Source organism: Pan paniscus, chromosome 2 (genome assembly GCF_029289425.2).
Source record: "Pan paniscus chromosome 2, NHGRI_mPanPan1-v2.0_pri, whole genome shotgun sequence".
Taxonomy (NCBI): Eukaryota; Metazoa; Chordata; class Mammalia; order Primates; family Hominidae; genus Pan; species Pan paniscus.
The window spans coordinates 86,205,728-86,225,999 of record NC_085926.1 but is presented as its reverse complement, the minus strand read 5'-3'; the positions used below and the strand labels follow the sequence as shown (position 1 = coordinate 86,225,999).

Here is a 20,272-nt window from a genome sequence, read left to right as displayed (position 1 = left end):
GCAGCATATATGCCTCCATGAGAGAAATAATTTTTGAGCTATGTCTTCAGAATTTAAAACTCCTCCAGACCTCTTTTCCAGGTGCCTTTTCAGCGTTCTACACATTGTCTAAAGATACAGACATGAAATGTCCACTGTTGTATGAATCTGGTGTCAAAACTAAGCTTATTCTGTTTCATTTGACAGATTGTTTATCCCTTTTCAATTTTCTACCTACCTTCTATTTTCAGACATATGTCCTAGATATCTAGTGCTGTATAGAAAACTCCAAAACTTAGTAGTATAAAACATGTTTTGTGCACAAATCTGTTGTCTGGGCTGGTGCCCTGAGAAGGCTAGCTTATTTCTGCTCCACTCTGTCACCCAGGGCAGCTTGAGGCCAATGGTCCAGAATCATCTGAAATCTCATTTACTCACATGCTAGTACCTGGATGGAGAAGACTTGTCTGGACACTGGAATGGCTAGGAGTTCTTGGGCATCTCTCTTTATTTCTACTTGGGTCTCCCAGCATAGCAGCTTCAAGGTAGATGGCATTATTAAATGAATCCCCAGACTCTAAAGCATGTTTTCCAGGAGATAGTGAGAGTACCAAGAGGAATTTGATATGACTCAGCCTTGAAATTCACACAGTTTGTTCATATTCTGTGCGTTGGAGCAGTCACAAGCCCCTTCCCAAATTCAAAAGGAGAAAATATAGATCTCATTTCTCTCCGAAAGGAAATGCATTATTTGACTGAAAATACTGCAGTTGTCATTGCTGAAAAATCCAATCTGTCCCAGTACGTCTACTTTTTCTCAGAAATTTGCACAAATATATAGTTATTATACTAGCATAACATTCCATAATTATTGATTATCCCTTAACAATTATCCTTTGATAACAAATGTTTTATTTATTTATGTTTTATTATTTTTAGGTACAAAAAGAGCAAAAGATTCTATAATATATACCTATCGGATTGGCTCTCAAGGTGTCGATAAGATAATATAGTCATCATATTTTCTTCAGAGCTTTTATTTCCTCTCTTTCTCTCTCACTTTCACTCTTTCAGCTCTTCAACCTGTTCGATAAAACATTATAGAAGAAGTTTCTGGTTTTGTCTTCCCAGTAGGATTATCCCCTCCTCTTTAATCCACCCCAAATTTATTTTCTGAATACGGAGTGATGTAAAAAAGTTGCATTTTTCCGTATGGACAAAAATCATCTCAGCACAATTAATCATATAATCTATCCTATCACTGATATTTTTACCCAGCTTCATTGATAATAAAGTTCATCAATTTTATATGTGCAATGTACAAGTACTGACAAATGCATTTTGTTATGTAACTATAAGAATACTTGTAATACAGACCATGTATATAACCCCCAAAAGTTCCCCTATGCCACTTTTAGTGATTCCTCTCCTCAGCCTCATCCCTGAGAAAGCAGTGACCGGTGTTCTGTTTGTGGTTTTTCTCTCTTTTTGAAATGCACATAAATAAAATAATAAAATGGGTATCATATAGTTCTGCTTCTTATACTTAACATAAATTGGCTGATACCCACCTATCTATATTTTTTCTCTGTACCAGTAGTTCATTCCTTTTTTTAATTGAGTTATTATTGAGTAGTTTTGATTGTATGGATATATAAATATATAAATAATACTTTTAAGCATTGTATATATTATATATTGCTTATATATTATATATAAGCATTATATACTTTTTCAAGCATTTATCAGTTGAACATTTGCGTTATATCCCATTGTTAACTATTATGAATAAAGATGATATTATAAATTGATATGGTTTCGCTGTGTCCCCACCCAAATCCCAACTTGAATAGTATCTCCCAGAATTCCCACATGTTGTGGGAGGGACCCAGGGGGAGGTAATTGAATCAAGTGGGCTGGTCTTTCCCATGCTATTCTTGTGATTGTGAACAAGTCTCACAAGATCTGCTGGGTTTATCAGGGGTTTCTACTTTTGCTTCCTCCTCATTTTCTTTTCTTGCTGCCATGTAAGAAGTGCCTCTTGCCTCCTGCCATGATTCTGAGGCCTCCCCAGACATCTGTAAGTGTAAGTGCAATTAAAGTTCTTTTTCTCTCCAGTCTCAGGTTTGTCTTTATTAGCAGCATGGAAATGGACTAATACAGTAAATTGGTACCGGGATAGTGGGACACTGCTGAAAAGATACGTGAAAATGTAGAAGCAACTTGGGAACTGGGTAACAGGCAGAGTTTGAAACAGTTTGAAGGGCTCAGAAGAAGAAGAAAAATGTGGGAAAGTTTGGAACTTCCTTCAGACTTGTTGAATACCTTTTCCCGAAATGCTGACAGTGATATGGACAATAAAGTCCAGGCTGAGTTGATCTCAGATAGAGATGAGGAACTTGTTGGGAACTGGAGCAAAGGCGACTCTTGTTAAGTTTTATCAAAGAGACTGGCAGCATTTTTCCCCTACCCTAGAGATTTGTGGAACTTTGAACTTGAGAAAGATGATTTAGCAGAAGACGATCTGGCGGAAGAAATGTCTAAGCAGCCAAGCAATCAGAAGGTGACTTAAGTACTGTTAAAAAGCATTCAGTTTTATAAGGAGAGCAGAGCACAAAAGTTTGAAAAATTTACATCCTGACTATGCAATAGAAAAGAAAAACCCATTTTCTGGGGAGAAATTCAAGCCGGCTGCAGAAATTTGCATAAGTAGCAAGGAGCCTGTTGTTAATCCCCAAGACCAAGAGCACAACATATCCAGGCCATGTCAGAGACATTCACAGCAGCACCTCCCAACACAGGCCCCAAGGCCCAGGAAAAAAAGGGTTTCGTGGACCAGGCCCAGAGTCCTTCTGTTGTGTGCAGCTGAGGGACTTGGTGCCCTGTGTCCCAGCTGCTCCAGTCGTGGCTGAAAGAGGCCAATGTACAGCTTGGGCTGTGGCTTTAGAGAGTGGAAGCCCCAAGCCTTGGCAACTCTCACGTGGTATTGAGCATGTGGGTGCACAGAAGTCAAGAACTGAGGTTTGGGAACCTACACCTAGATTTCAGAAGATAAATGGAAACACCTGGATTTCCAGCCAAAAGTTTGCTGCAGGGGTGAGTCCTTCATGGAGAACCTCTGCTAGGGTAGTGCAAAAGGGAAATGTGGGGTCAGAGCCCCCACACGGAGTCCTTACTGAGGCACTGTCTAGTGGAGGGCCACCGTCCTCAGAACCCAGAGTAGTAGATCCACTCAGAGCTTGCACCGTGAGCCTGGAAAAGCCACAGACACTCAACACCACATCGTGAAAGCAGCCAGGAGGGAGGTTGTACCCTGCAAAGCCACAGGGGCAGAGCTGCCCAAGACCATGGGAATCCACCCGTTACATCAGCGTGACCCAGATATGAGACCTGGAGTCGAAGGAAATAATTATGGAGCTTTAAAATTTGACTGTCCAGCTGGATTTTGGACTTGCATAGGCCCAGCAACCCCTTTGTTTTGGCAATTTCTTCAATTTGGAGTGGCTGTATTTACCCAATACTTGTACCTCCATTGTATATAGAAAGTAACTAGCTTGCTTTTGATTTTACAGGCCCATAGGCAGAAAGGATTTGTATTGTCTCAGGTGAAACTTTGGACTTTGTATTTTTGGGTTAATGCTGAAATGAGTTAAGGCTTTGGGAGACCATTGGGAAGGCATGATTGGTTTTGAAATGTGAGGATGAGAGATTTGGAGGAGCCAGAGGTGGAATTATATGGTTTGGCTGTGTCCCCATCCAAATCTCAACTTGCATTGTATCTCGCAGAATTCCCACGTGTTGTGGGAGGGACCCGGGGGAGGTATTTGAATCATGTGGGCTGGTCTTTCCTGTACTATTCTTGTGATACTGAATAAGTCTCACAATAAGTGAGAAGCTTCCTGAAGCCCTCACTAGAAGTGGATGCCATCACTATGCTTCATATAGTCTACAGGACAATGAGTTAAAAATACAAATATAAACTTCTTTTCTTTGTATTAAAATTACCCAGCCTCAAGTACTCCTGTGGAAACTCAAAATCGACTAATACACTATCTCCTCTTTTATTACTTCGGTAAATCAACATCATGTTTGGGCAGAATGATTGTAAAAATCTTTTCATCAGTGTCCTTGCTTCCATTTTTCCCTGTTCACAGTCTATTCTTACTACTGAATCTAGAGTGATTCTGTTAAAACATGTTAGAGCATACCCTTCATCTGCTCAAAATATTCTATGATTTTAATTTGACTTATAAAAAAGTCATAGTATTGAAAATAACCTGAAAGATCCTAAAAAGTATTCCCTCTCTCATTCCATTACTTGTCGGTTCTTATTTCCGTTTCCTCTTCATTCTTATCCCAAGCAACTCACTGATTTTCTTCATGCATACTGGGATACTCCTACTTTTGAGGTTTTTGCATTGCTGCTCTCTCAGCTTGAAATAATCTGTCCCCAGAACACCACACACTTCACTCTTTCTCCTCCTTTGGGTCTTTGTCAAAATATTATCTTCTCAGTAAAGCCCTTAATACCGACCTATTAAAAACTGAATCCCTACACTTCTGCAAACTTTTCAGTTTTATTTTTTCTGTAATTTTATTGTAATCTGATAACATAGATATTTTTACTTTATCTTTATTCATCTCGTCTCCAGTAAAAGAATACCATGAAATAAAAGTTTATTTTCCTTTTTTATTTACAATTATATCCGTGCTAAAAGCATTTCTGACATATAGGTAGCACAACATAAACACCTGTTAAATTAATGAATTAATGCACCTTCCTTAAAAAATAAAAAAATAGTTTGAAAGGACAATTCATCCCTTCAACAAATATTTATTGAACATCTTCTAAATTTTTAGGAATTCAGAATCTCTGCTTTTAAATGGAAATCTCGGTTTATGCTACATTCCTATACTCTACCATATTCTATTCAATAAAAATACATTAGCACTTTGTGGAATTTTTAACAATTTCAACAAAGAATAGAGTAATACTGAGGCTTAATAAGTATGCTCTCAGACTTAAGCAAAGATAACTTCTGTAAAGGGTTTTGGTTTTTGTCAAAAAGGGGCTAAAATTCACTTATGTAAATATAAGTGGTTGAAGAAAATAAACTAATATTCTGAAGATAAAATTATCTTGATGAGTAGTAGGCAAACAGAATTTGATGAGGGGACATTTCTCCATCTGTGTTTTGGGTGGAGTTAGCTTTGGCTTAGGGTAAAAGCAACAAAATTGTAGAGAACTCAAATACTTTTACTTCTGAAATCTTGAAATTCCTCAGCAGATGTGGAGGACCCTGTCATTAAAGGAAAAACAGTGATACTAATTGTCCTTGCTGCTCCTAACCCTTGAAATACTTTGGTGACACATTTTTCTAAGGGCAAAGTATAAAATTCTTAATAGGACTTAGAGAAGAATGCATGATCCAGCCACTGCTCACTGTTCTGAATTCATCTCTTCATCCTTCTTGTAATCAGTGCACTCTTAGTGAAAACGGTAACCCCAAATCTCCATGATCTTCTTTATGCTTTATCCCTGTCCTTGAATATGCTGTGGGATCTACCTGGAATGTTCCCCCACTTCTTAATCCTCTCTTTGCCTGGAGAACTCCTACTCATCCTCTTGTTCTCTGTCTAGATGTCACATTACCCTGTTTTCTCAAGATGCTGTGTGATTATTATTTCATACTAAACTTAACCCGAATACACACCTTAGTAATGTAAACGGGGGTTGCTTCTTTACATTTTCTCTTTCATTAGCATCCTGAAAGCAGAAACTGGATTTTGTTCACTTGACATATCCAGTATCAAGTACTGAGTGTAGCAAAAACTGCTGCTCCGTAAATGTGTATTAAGTTAAATGAATGCACCTTTCCCTTCTGCTTTCTCCTCTTTGTTACCATGAGAGTTTTTATATGTACATATATAGGTATATGTAAAAAACACTAACATATACATGTTTATGTGTATATATGTATATAAATATTTATATATGTATATACATATTTACATATGTATACACATGTTTATGTATATATGTTTATATACACACACACATATACATACGCACACATATACATGAAATCTAAACTTAGTACTAGACACTAGGTATGCTAAGCGAACAAGCTCTGAGGGCTTCTGGGCTCTTCCTCCTTCCAGCCAGAGAGTGATAGCAGTTTTCTAATATTGGTAATCTCTGGTAAACCACCCATGTTTGCTTTCTCACCTAGATAACTGACACTTAAAAAAACTCAGAGTGATTTCTGTTTTTATGAGTGGACCCTGTCAATAGTTGCTTTTACATAGTTTACTCATATTCCACAATACAGGGCATTGCTTATAGTTTTCAGTGAATAAATATTTAATGCTGATTATGTAATAAATCATGACATGAGATAGATATATAAGATAAAAGACGAAGTAGTTCTGCTCTGGAGTCCTTTCTGTTTTTCAGAGCAAGCCTCAGCCCCTAACATTTCTTGCTTCCTCTGTGTTGATTGTATTTTCCGCCTGTGTTCACCTGGTTAACACCTACTGATTTATTCTAATATCAATTCAAGCACTTCCTCCTCAGACCGTGCCACACCCACAAGGGAGGCTTTTTATTTGCATCCTTTACAATATTTTATACATGTCCATCGCATTAATTAGAACTGGTAATTATGTATTAACTTTTGAGAATATTTGGCTAACATCTGTTTCCTTCCCTAGAGTATATATTCTATAAAAGAAGGGTAGTGTTCTATTTACTCAATATTGTACCTCCAGATCACAGGACTGGCTTGATATCTAGCAAATATAAATTCTTGAATGAATGAAGAAATAAGTGAAGAAACATGAAGGATTTGCAGAATGCATGATTTTTAAGAAAACTAGATGCTAGGGTGAAAGTAAAGTAAATGATATGTATAAATTGGATTGAAAGGCAGGATTAAATTTGACATGTTCATGTGTATATATAATTCAATCAGTAGTGAGAAGTATTGAAGTGTTTTGATGGTGGGAATTAGTGAAATTCTATTTGCATTTCAACAAAATCAGTGATAATAGTTTCAATTATTCATTGCTGAGAATCTCATAAGAACACAAAGACTATGAAATGGAATCAAAATAAATTTCCACTTGCTTCTCAATTTAATCATAAAGAGCAAATAAATCACTTTTTACTGTTTGTTTGTAAATTTATTACTCTATTCATTTTACGCTATATTGTTGACTTCACCTCAGCACCCCCCACCCCCACACTGTAATTCATTAAACTGATGTCCTTAAGGAATTAACTGAAATGATTAGCAGAGTCCCTTTTCTGAGGTACATAAAACAGTAGTTGGACATTTTTTTAAATGTATGTTGTTTGGATTTTTCCAAAGGAATGTTACCATCTTTCATTTCTGTAGTTCTATTGTTCACAGAGGTTGGAACATAGAGAAAATGAGCATGTTAATTTCCTTAGTAACTTTGGACTTAGGATCTTGAACCATAATGTAACTTGTGTGTCTCTTCTGAAATAATAAAAGGAAAGATTTACAACATGTTTAACTAAAAAAAGGGAATAAACTACAATTCCATATGCTACTCTATGCCAATTAAATTAGAGCATCTAAGATATTCAATTGTTAGTCTAAAGATTTTGAAAACAATAAATTGCTGTTACATTGTTCCAATGGCAAGCAGGGCCAACTGCATAATTTCCTAGGTAGGCCCAGTGCCAAATGTAGTGTGACACTCTTTGTTCAAAGATCAGAAAAAAACATTTGTAGTATGGTATTTATTTTCTTTCTTGCATGGTAAATATATGCTATTTAATGTTGAACTCTCCTGGGCACAGGGATACTCGGTTTGTACAGACCATCACAGGCATACCCCGCAAATCCACACTTGGGGCAAGCACATCCTGATCTAAATTTCCCTATACCTCTGCTGAGTGCTTTGGGTTACAGTGGTCTTCAGGTATGAATGGAGAAGATGGTCACTAAGAACCTATTCTGGGTGGCAAATTGGTGTGAGGCAGAACCACACATATATACATATATAGGTATATCTGAAAGAAACTATATATTGGTATATGTAAAGAAACTAACATAAGCAGATGCCTTCAGCACATGCTCTGTTGTCCCATCAGACTTTGCTTACAAAACCAACACAAAGATAAAATTTTAAGCACTTCAAGATGGCCACTGGAGAACATTAAGCCCCAGGTATGAGGTCCCACTCAGAGTTCAGGGTCCTGCGTCACTCCACTGGTTATTTACCCATTAAGTCAGGCATCATGGTAAGTGTAAGATTACAGCCTCAACTCAACTAACAAGTCATTCTATGTAAGAAACAGGACTGCCTAAGATCATCAATATAAGCCAGCCATGAGCTATACAAATTTGGATTTAAATGAATTCATCTTTACACATTTGAAAAAGTCTGACTCATTCAAGTTTATACATTTGCCAAAATGTGATTATTCCTTCAGTTTGCTAGTAATGGGTTTGACCACCAACAGTAGCATGCTACAAGATTATTCCTAGTGGCATTTCAGTGGCTTTGCCTCCAAAGCTCCAGATCAATTTGTACAATAAATTGGGAAAATGTGCTTATTTTTACCATGTACTCCCTAACATCCTTACACTTCCCTTGAGCATCCAAAGAGTGCTTTAGTGGAAAGTTTTTCAGTTCTACCTCAATAAATTACCTTGTTTCCAAACTGTCTCTTTCTCTTCTACACACCCTCATTAAAAAAATAAATTTCTAGTTCAGTTCCTACCTACTGTCAGATAACTCACTAAATAGAATTTATATCTCAATTTTATTTCAATCATTCACTTCTGAGAACACTAAGAGAAGCTCAGAATCTTACAAATTTTGACAATGGTGACTCTAAGACCCCTGCAATAAAGATTATGCCACTGACAGATGCTAATAATGCTCTATGAATAATATTAAAGAGGAAGAATCCAACTATATTCCCAGTGACACAAAATTACATAATAGAAGGACAATTTACTTCAGTGGTTAGTTTTATATCTTAAATATGTGCCTTTCTCTAAATAACCATGTGACCTTTGGCCTGAATTTTCTTTTTTGTAAAATGTGGTGATAGTTTAAAAGATTTATTCAAAATTGTCTTTTATTGGAAACATGGTATTTTGTTTATATCTCTGGGAAGACAAAAGGTATTTGGGAGAAGCAGAGAATCACACGGTGGGAATACTCCAACATCTTAACACCAAGACCACAAGTAGGTGAAAGAAGGTTGGTGAAAGAAGGACAAACATGAATGAGGAGTGTTTCTAGAAATGGGAAACATGATTTTTGGTACAACGCCATGGTGGTAATTTCTTAGCCTAGGGTTCATGTTAGACTTAAAATATGCCCCAAATTCTAAGCAAAGTACTGTGTTTATGTCAAATTATTTTATGATTCTACCAGATTAGCAGAAAAACCAGTAATCAAAATATGATTTTAAATGCCAATAACTTGTATGGTTCCTACAGGCCATAGAAGGAACTTCAGGGTCATATGAGGCAATACATATCTTATTCATTGCTTAGGAGCAGAAAATAGCCTGAAGCTGGTGAGTGAATAATTCATAGCAAGAGGTACAAGGTTGATGGGTTTATATTTTCATGGAAACAAATCTAGCTTTGAAAAGTTACTTTTTTAAGCAAATAAATATGTAATTGGTAGACTATATAGTAAAAAAAATTGGAGTCATTAGATCCTAAATTCTCCTGTCACGGAGCCACCAGAATTTGTGGACTTGTTAACTATCTGAGAATACATTCCCTAAAGCTTGTCTGATTCTCTGGAAGGATATTGGAATGTGTTCTGTTCTTTGGCAAAATTGCCAAATATACAAATCTTACCTTAGGAATTTTCCAATTCCTTTTTGATCTCCCAATAGGTTGCAAAAATTTTCACTTCTTTATATTCTTTTCATTCGGAAGTAAAAAGACATATTTCTGAAATATAACTTAGTTGAATGTTTTTAAATTTTAGAGTAAATGGTTGCAGTATTCCAAGGTTATGATGTTTTCCAGAAATACTTCATTAGTTTAAAGGTGCCTAAATTACATTATTATTGTATACTAACTTCCATAACAATGGATCCGTAAAATATCCCGTATGTTCATATTATATGTATCCTCTATCTGTGTAAGGATTTTGATCAGTAAAGACAAAACGAATGAAGGTTTTGGTAGAATGTACAAGGCATGTGTTTTTAGGACTCTCAGTAAGTCACCCATTCTACTGATTGTTTGGGCCAATCTTCAGAAGGTGATTTGGCTGGGTGCGGTGGCTCATAGCTGTAATCCCAGCACTTTGGGAGGCTGAGGTGGATCACTTGAGGCCAGGAGTTCAAGACTAGCCTGCCAATATAGTGAAACCCCGTCTCTACTAAAAATACATAAAATTAGCCAGGCATGGGGACGCATGCCAGTAATGCCTGTTACTGAGGAGGCTGGGGCCCGAGAATCACTTGAACCCAGGTGGCTGTGGGGCAACAAAATGAAACTCGGTCTCAAAAAAAAAAAAAAAAAAAGAAGGTGATTTGATTTTCTGTATATTCTAGCACAGTAAAGTATGTGCTTATTAGTCAGACCTTTTTTTAATCGATGTAGAAAAATATCAAACTTCAGATCATAAACAGTAGTTGAAAGACAGGTCATTCATTTGTAATTTTTTTTGTTTGCTTAAATCATAAGATGCATTGTATAATTACAATTTTTTTAAAGTACTGAATTTCCCCATTCCTCCGTTCAGCATAGGAATGCTTAAATATGAAGAAAACAACAATTCTTGGAAGGATAATTTAATTATATTACAGAACTAAGTTATGGAGGTATCAGCACAAAATACTATGTTCAGGTTCTTGGTAAAGTTCATGAGGTGAACTGGTGACAATATAGGTGTTCAATAGTTGTGCTACTTTTTTTCCTAAACTTAAGCCTAACCCTCATCCTAAGCCTATAGTGATGTGTTGATTAAATGACATGTAACACAGAGCAGCCTAAGTGGTATTTGAAATGAAACTGAGAAACTGTTTTTCTCCTTTAATCTTTTCTCTAGGCATTTGTATGTTTTCTAGGTTTCAAAACACTAGAGGATAAAAATTCTTAAATTTTACAAAACAGATAAAGTATGATTTGAAATTTTAAAAAAACCATACATTTCCTGGAACTTCTTAGTTTAAATGTATATACTGTTATATATTAGCAATATCCTGGAATTATCATACAATGAAGGGCCTTCATAGGCATCAAAATCCAATTATTAATAACACTTAGACTTAATATCCTTTAGTGAATTGTATGAACCAGAATTTAAAGTGTGCCTTCAATTCTATACATTATTTGACCAGAATAAGAATTGCCATTATGAAAACAGAGTGGATTTACCTAGCAAGCATGGGTTCCATATTTGTATACAGTTGAAAAGCTGCATAAGAGTGGGCATTTTGGGTAATTTTTTTTAAAAAAAGAACACATGTGGATGAATGTTTTACTTCAAATGCCATTATTTTCTTTCAGATGTGCTGAATCTGATCTTTGATACAGCGTCAAATTTCCTAACCTGTAATGCAGGGCATTTTTTTATATTAAATGGAAAAATGTGAATTAAAAATAAAATAAAACGTTATTTAATAAAATAAACCAGATACAAAATCTTGCCTTGTATTTACAGATAAATTTTAATGGAATATTTCATGGTCTAACACAAATATGAGACCCAATGACACTAAATCTTGTACAGCCTTTGGCTTACCCTGTGTAACAAAATCTGTTATTTAAAGTAGACTATAAAATACTTTGTGGTAAGTGAACTTCCAAAGACACAAAGAAAATCCTCCATAAATTTAAAAGCTTATCTGAAATCCTTATTGGCAGAAGCTTAGGTTGGATATATGATTAATTGCATTATCTTAGGTAGCTGAAATATATAATACTGGTTAGAGTGTGAAGGTTAAAAAAAATAGGTTTAGGTATTTTTGCTTCTGTTCCTACTCAACATTAGTAAACACACATAAGTGAATGTAAAATTACCTTTACAGAGTTTTAAAATTTTGGCATTCTCAAGCAAATTTCCCTAAGTCAGCAACACTTTTTTTGACCCTTAGTCATCACTTTACAAGGTTCGTATATTCCAAGGAATAACGATTAAATGTTGTACAAATAAGATAACATTTATTTTACTGATGCTTAATTTTTAAAACTTCCACTTAGAAATTTACAAAGAAAATGGGCATCATCTAAAACTAAAATGGATGGATAATGTATGCAGTTGAAAAAAAGGTATTCAAAATAATGTGTTTGGCATAAAGAAGTATGTTTTGTACCATCGGTTTAATGACCTGTCACTGGAAAAAAGAAAGTTCCATCTTTCAATGTCTGTTTTCAAGGTTAAGAAAATGTACTAAATGAATAGACAATTCAGTAATGTCCAACAGATAACTAAAATTCAAATTTTATTTTTCCATATTTATCAGACAATTTTTTTCTGACAAGACTTTACTGAAAGATGAAGTGCAAATGGGAACCCTGTAAAAATGTTTATAAGAGTTGTACATGACATATTTTAAGCTCCGCTAAGTACACATTGAATACTTTGTAAGTATATAGGCATATCAACATGCAAGTGTCATGTACCAAATATTACAATATGCATTTTGTTTTTTGAAAATGTTAATGACAAGAGTAGATTCAATAACTGTGTTTCTCTATTTTCTGTGCTTATATGGTTAATTTGTTGGATCTTCTTTATAGCACAGAATTTATTTTTTATGCTGTCATAAATATACCCTTCCAAAAGTTATGAATTTCATGTCATATAAATAGCACATTTTATTTTTGAAGCTACATTACTGGGAACACCTGCGTTTCTGGATACCATTTTCAGAGATAAGTCTTTAAATTATTTTTAACATGGCAGACTTGTTCTAATGTTGGTTATGTTGAAATGTTTATGATAAAAATGGAGCTTTCTTGAGGGAATATTTTTTGGTTGAATAAAAAGCTAAACAACAAATTCACAAATATTGATGTGAATGCAATATGAAGAAAACAGGTCAGTAATCTCAAATTCATAAATCCTTGGGTGATGACTTAACTGCGTCATTGAATCTACAATAAGTACAGTAAGCACAGTTAATAAATTTGTAAAAAGATTAAAATTGTGTACATTTATAAGGAGAAAGAGTGCTAGCTTTGAAAAATTTCTAGATTATTTTTCTTTCTATTTATGAGATTTATTCAATACATTAAAAACACAGAGAAAAGCAAAAAGGATAGAGATATAACAATTCAGTTTACATTTCATACTTTTTTAACCAATTGGTGACCACTGCCTTCAAACATCAATATTTTATTGCGTATGATTTTCACTATCAGTAAATATAAAGAGAAAAGTGTCTACTAGTATCATGTACATGAAAAAGCATCTGAAGAAAGAAAGCATTTGAGGTTTGACAGTACTGTTTGTAAGCGTAATGTTGCATTTCATACCGCACTTAAAAGTCCATGTAGTTACTGCTGCTTTGACCCTGGATGTGGGAAAAGTGCTTAAGTGCTGAGCCCTGGTAGGTTTTTGTTTTGCCCCTGCAATCTTCAAATATCTTTTAACTTTTCTTCTTTTGGAATATACAGTATATTTCGTAGGGGAAAATAGTGGGTTTTTTTGTTTTTTTGTTTTTTTTACATCTTTTTCACATTTGGGCCCATTCTCTCCAAAATAATCATACATTTCTTGACATATATATATAACTTGAGTTTCTTGAGTTATATATATATAACTTCTTGATATATATATGCATATAAAATATGTGAAGATCAACCAAATATTATTGATAACATAACCACATAACATAGAAACATCTTACTTTAAGCATATTTTAGAGATTAACCATTATAATTTGAGATATTCATGTTTTTATTTTTTCCTACAGAAGAATCTGTCATTTCTTTTAGGATAATTAAATTACATCATTGAAAAATTCTTAATATGTCTATGCAGACAAAATGAAGTGGGCATTTGTGGCAATACTGTGCATTATATGAGGATTATTTATTAATAAGGAGTAATTTTTAAAATACTTAAATTTGTCTCGTGCAGATAATACTACTTGGTAAAATAATTCATATACATGATTTTTACTTAAAACACAGCATGAATTTATAAGAAATTGTTACATTTTAAAAATTAAATGTCAGATTGGATCGCAAAGTGTTGCCATTTTAATTACTTTTAAAAATCAATACAATTATATTAACATTGAAATATTAAATAGGCAGGAGAAGGACTATTCTTATAAAGTTATAATATTTTGCCTTTAGGAAAAGCTAATGATAGAAAAGGAAAAACAAATGCAGATTCATACACCATAGAATACACTGAAGAACTTGGCTTTTGAGATTTCCCAGGGGGTGGGGAGTGCACTGTTATAATAGTTCCATAAGAATGCTTCCTGGGATATCTGGTAAATAATTATTTCCTCTATTTATATTGAAGTATCATAGCCCATGTTAAAAGTGAGAGGTAGAAGGATTATTGTAAGTATGCATGGCAGAGAACTTACCAGCTATATCCAATAACTATTGCATTCAATATTAATAATCTCAATACATAAAAATGCTGATGATTTGAGAACCCATTCTTATATGTTGTCCCCTTTAACTCTCTTTATTATCTTGCTACTTTCAATCCATTGTCTTTGGAAGGGTATGAGTGCAAAGGGCTTGTTTGGGGGTAGAATAGAGAGAGAAAGGGAAAAAATGAATAGAAAAAGAAAAGATGTTTAAAAATTCCCATTAAGATATAGTGACTTTAACTATTAAAACTACCCTATGTTCTTTCATTGAATACATTTGTACTTATAACAAAAGTGCTACAATCTATGAAAACATGCACACATTTCAAACAAAATTGAAGAATTCCCAATTCAATGAGATATGAATCAAAATTTAAAACTCAGGTTATTTCTTTCTCTGCAATAACACCAAAAACTAATCCAAATAAAAATGTTACTGTGTCACATTAATAAGAAAAACTTAACTTGTCCTTGAATTAGTTGTATTTTTAATGAATGCTTTAGTATGTGAGAGGTGAAGATTAGCAACCTCTTGGATCTTGCTGAAGAATTCTTTAAAATCCCTTTGCATTAAGTATCCAGCAATAGAACTGCAGATATTGCACTGAGTATATTTCAATATTGCCAGTGTATATTTCAAAACAAATTCTATTATCTACACTAAGATTTCCTCTTTCCCAATATTCAAAATGCATATTATAATTACATGGGTTTCCAACATCCATACACAGCAAGTACAAGATACTTACATGTACGTACACTGTAGTTACCTATATTTTGCATAGTTTTTAGTGTGTACTTTGTGCCACTTAATAAAAAGCATTACTCAACAGTAATTCTCATTAGGTGTTTCATTTATTTGGCTGTGATTACTGCTTTTTTTTTGTTTTGTATTGTTTTATCAGAAATTACCATTTGCAAAGGGAAATAATATTGGGCAATTTTAGAGACTCTAAGTAATTAGCAATACCATGGGAAAGTTGTGGTAAGACATGAGGTTTTGCATTTTCTCCACAATTAAAAAGCATAATGTAAAATTTAATATTTGTTGTCCACTAAACTATCTTGATGTCCAAAGAAAAACAAAAGGCATTTGAAATGTTCCCCTTGGTAACACTTTGCAATAAGTGGCACTAAATTACACGATAACTGCTATGTTACATGGAAGAGCCATCACTGTCAAACAGCTGCTATACATGTGCCTATATGGAATCTCAATGCTGTTACAATCATGAGTACATAATTACAAATGAGCCTGTACTTTTGATTGAGATATTTATATTTTTACAAAGAAATAAAAATAAATGAGGTGTTAGTTTCTTTGCCATATTTAGGAAAGTTAGTTTTCTTTCTCTATTTGTTATTTTAATTGTGGAGTTTCAATGAAAGATTAAGCATCTTGAATCAATGTGAGATCATCCAGTTTCTAGATTAAACTCCAATATCAGGTTCCTTAAACTGCTTCTTGGATTCTCTGGTAAAAGAAAACAAGTTGAAATTTCTCTCTCTTTTCGATTTCTCTTTCTCTCTTATACACACACATATACACACACACAAACACGCACACCATCGGTACTCTGCTCATGCGCTCTGTCTTTAATCTTGCACTCACAAACATTTCTTTTTCCTCCTACTTTTGATAATAATCCTATCTAGAACACGCAAAAATGGAAAATAAAAAAGAAAAGAAAAGTAAAATGCTGCTTAGACTTGATTTTGATGGAGGACAATCAATTTACACTGTAAACAGTACACTGGCAGAGAATAGCTACTTTTGGTAAAGAATAATGCTCCATATTCTACTAAGGGTGTGTGTGTGTGCACACTGCTTCCATTGAGTTCCCTACCTACTGTGCTCACTTAGAAGAGACAGAAATTGACTCTATGTGCACACAAGTGTGCATGTTCCAGACAATAAGATTGACATCATTCTCATTTAGAAATATTATGTCATTATTTTCTGACTTGTTGGAATAGAAATGAGCATAATTTTTAAAATTTATTTTTTGTTTGGTTGAAAATTAAATAATTTTTAAAGGTATGAAAATATGACTTCATTGATATTGTTTTCTCTAGTTCAGAACATGGTGTCTCATTTAAATCAAACTATATTTAACAGGCAAACATTTAATTAGATCCCACAAATTATAATATACCAGCATTTATAACTAGTATAATAATCTAGTTGTTTTAGCTAACTGGTTTTATAAGAGTTCTAATGAGATTTTATATTACTCTGAAGGGTTAAAAGAGTCAAAAATCATGAAATGCAACCAATTTTGGATTTCTAATTTTACAGTGCTATAAATAATGATTGAGTTATTTAGGCAACAATTTAGTTGTTGGAGCCAAGTAGAATATAGATGAAATGAAGAGGGATGTAAATACGGCATCAATGAAGAGTAGCAATTTTGTAAGTGCATCCTGAAATTAGGCTTTAAATAGTAATTGATGATGCAGTTTATACAACTTACTTCTGTAATAAGAACCTTTCCATTTGGTACTAACAGGATGAATTTTGCTTTGTGGAGTCTTTCTAAAGATTATGCATTGAAAGATATGAACAGTTTATAAACCTATTCTAGTTTCAATGTGTCTAGTAGCACCTACCTGATTCTCTCAAACTACCATACTATATTAACATATTATTGCATTTTTCCACAGATGGTATGGAGTGAACTGTAAAAACAAGCATGCAATCACATCAATGCAGACTTATTTCCTTAAAATGTCATACTGTATATGATTTATTATGTTAACACTCAACCACATCATATTATTTATGTTCTGTATATTCTGAAAAAGTGCTGCTTGACTGACATTGTCCTTTTTCTTTTATAAGAAATCAACAAGATAAATGCTTCAACAATCAAAAAAAACTTTAAAATTCTAACATTTTCCTTAAAAGATTTATACTTTTTTGATAAATAATCAAAGATACAGCACCCTTGTCTTTCATTTGATATTAATACATGATGTTGCACTCAACCATTCTTATTCCCCAAAAATATATTCCACAATACTATTTTTAAAACCATAGGCCATCATGCATCAGACATCACAAGTATAGCTACCATATTGTCATATTTGTTTTCTTCTTAAAGGTTCAATGCTTGTAAATGGGATTTTTAAAAATCTAACTGGAGTTTTATTCTTTAGCATATAATAAATTTAATGAGAACTAATCTAACAATATTTTATTTTACTAGAAGAAATAATAAGACTTTAGATTAACTGTGTCATATTTAAGAATACAGCATTTCTTAATGGTTAAACACGCCAAAATTTTAAAATAATCCAGAGAAAGAGACTTTCACTTTGGAGTTAAAAGCATGGCAGAAATTCTCTATCACTCACTGTTTCATCAGTTTGTACCTCACAAAATGCATAGACAGGAATTTAATATAAAGAATTAGTTCATTTATACAGAAAACATATCTTAAACACTTCTTTTTGGCAAACCAACATAGGTAAGCAGCTCTGGAACTGCAAAATGAAAATTTGTAAATTTTTAGCAAACTAAAATTTATTTTTAGGTTATTATTCAACTGTGGTTGTAATTTAAAACCTGAGGCTGTGCACTGGTTGTTAGCTTAAAATTACCTTTCCTTATAACATTGTGCTTCCATTGTATAACAAATAAAAATTAACAAGAACTAGAAAAATTTGTTGTTGAACAGTGCTAGGACATACAGACAAAAATACTAATACATGTTATCTACTTATAATATTGGTTTAAGTAATATCTAAAGGGATATAATGGACGTTAGAAAATGCTTACTTATGACTGAATTACATACAGCCAAAAAAGTTAAATATGTATCAAATAATGTTTAATTGGATTTATTATATGCACTATATACAGATACTAAAATGTCTGAAAATTGTGCCCTATGGATACTTCAATATTGTTTAGGCAGGTGAATCTTTATGAAGCAAATAAATTATAGAATCAAATTAGAGAAATGAATTAAATCTTTGTGATTCAAAAAGCAGTAAATCATTTGGAATAATTTATTGGTAAATGAAGCTACAATATCCTAATAGTAAGATCTATATAATTATAGAAAATACCATGTCATGATTGCAATTCGTACACATGGCTCCTGTATCAAATACTATATTTCAATAGCAAATCGATACAACTTTACCAGTATAATCTCCAACATTCCCAAAAACTACACTATAGTGCTTTTTTTTAATTTTATGTTTTCTAGGACATATGTTTCCAAAGCATGTTGTCTTTGAAGACAGACATGTAGAAAACATTAATTGTAAACCTCTAACCTTCACTTATTCTTAAGTACATTATGTCCTTCCCTAATCCTGTTACTTGTGAAAGCTGTCTAATGGCAAACTGATAAGGTCTATGACTTAAAGGGGAAAAATGGGGGAAAAAAACTCTGCATACATTTTTTAATGTATAAAAACCACTCAATATCATGATCCAAGGAGATGATTAACATTGTTAAGGCTGTATATTCAAGCACTGTATGTTAAAAGAGCAATGGTGTGAAATTTAGGCAGTAAGAAATGTCCTGCATTATGGATGGTACAGTAATTAAAGAATGATGCTTTCAACAGCTGATTGTTGGTATACACTGGCTACTGATAGCAGTACAGTATGGGAGTTAATAAGGGTAGCAGACGATGGTAGAAATGACTTCTGAAAGATGATAGCCAGTTTTCTCCAGCATTCAGCCTGTAGTAAAACTCAGAATCTTGGCCTGCATCTTAAATGAAATACTCTTTTTTCTCTTCAGCATTGACTTGGCTGCCTTCAGCATTGATAATGGCTGTATCAGCATCTGGTGCATCTTCAGCTCCTTTAGCTTCATTTGTTAAATACGTTCCTGCATATATTGGAAGAAAAATATGTTAGCTCTGTGAGACTGGTAAAATACCCAGAATTAAAGCTACATTATTTAGGAAGAAACTTTTGCCAGATTTTTGAGACCTAATATGCTACCCGATTGACTCTTCTAAAGTTGCACTGTTTTCTTACCGTTCTCATGTACGCTGCAGGTGAAGTTATGGCTTGATTTACTACAGGCAAGAGCCAAACTGAAATGGGTAATAAGTAATTGTGACTTCTTTAATGATGGATAAAATCAATGTGAACCTTATAGCTGTAGCAAACAGGGTCTTTTGTTAAGATTTTCTTTTTTTTTTTTTTTTCTGAGACGGAGTCTCGCTCTCTCGCCCAGGCTGGAGTGCAGTGGCGCGATCTCAGCTCACTGCAAGCTCCGCCTCCCGGGTTCAAGCAATTCTCCTGCCTCAGCCTCCCGAGTAGCTGGGACTACATTTTGTTAAGATCTTAAAAATGGCCATGTCAAACTTGTCACCGTTTCTTTTGGTAAACTTCTTTAAAAGTAGGTTATAGCAATAAAGTGGTACCTGGCCCGTTGCACAATATATATTTTCCTCATTAAATATGGCTACACAGATGTTCACAAACTGACAAAAACATCAACCAAATAGTTATAGTTGGATTTCAGTTCTAGATATAAATTACAAACTTTCTTCCATATTTTTTCTATTTTTCTGAGCCAGTGGCTTACTCTATGACATCTGGCCATTGGCTAAACATTATTTTGCTAAGCCAATCCAACTTTAAATTTAAGTAAAATAATTAAGAATTCGCTGAAATAATTTAGCATTTCTCTCTATCTCCCTATTCTACACACGTACAGAAACATATATGCACTGATATCA

General features: G+C 33.8%; 1 protein-coding gene across 4 annotated transcripts in view; it reads right to left on the bottom strand.

The window, feature by feature from the left end:
* Positions 1-12,413: 12,413 nt before the first annotated feature.
* Positions 12,414-20,272, bottom strand: part of CADM2 (cell adhesion molecule 2) — a 1,116,707-nt gene continuing 1,108,848 nt past the window's right edge. For all 4 annotated transcript variants that reach the window (XM_063602855.1, XM_057301833.2, XM_034956947.4 and 1 more), the window contains one exon: positions 12,414-19,410. In XM_063602855.1, coding sequence (XP_063458925.1) covers positions 19,292-19,410 — 119 coding nt within the window. In that variant the 3' untranslated portion in view covers positions 12,414-19,291. The remainder of the gene's footprint in view (positions 19,411-20,272) is intronic.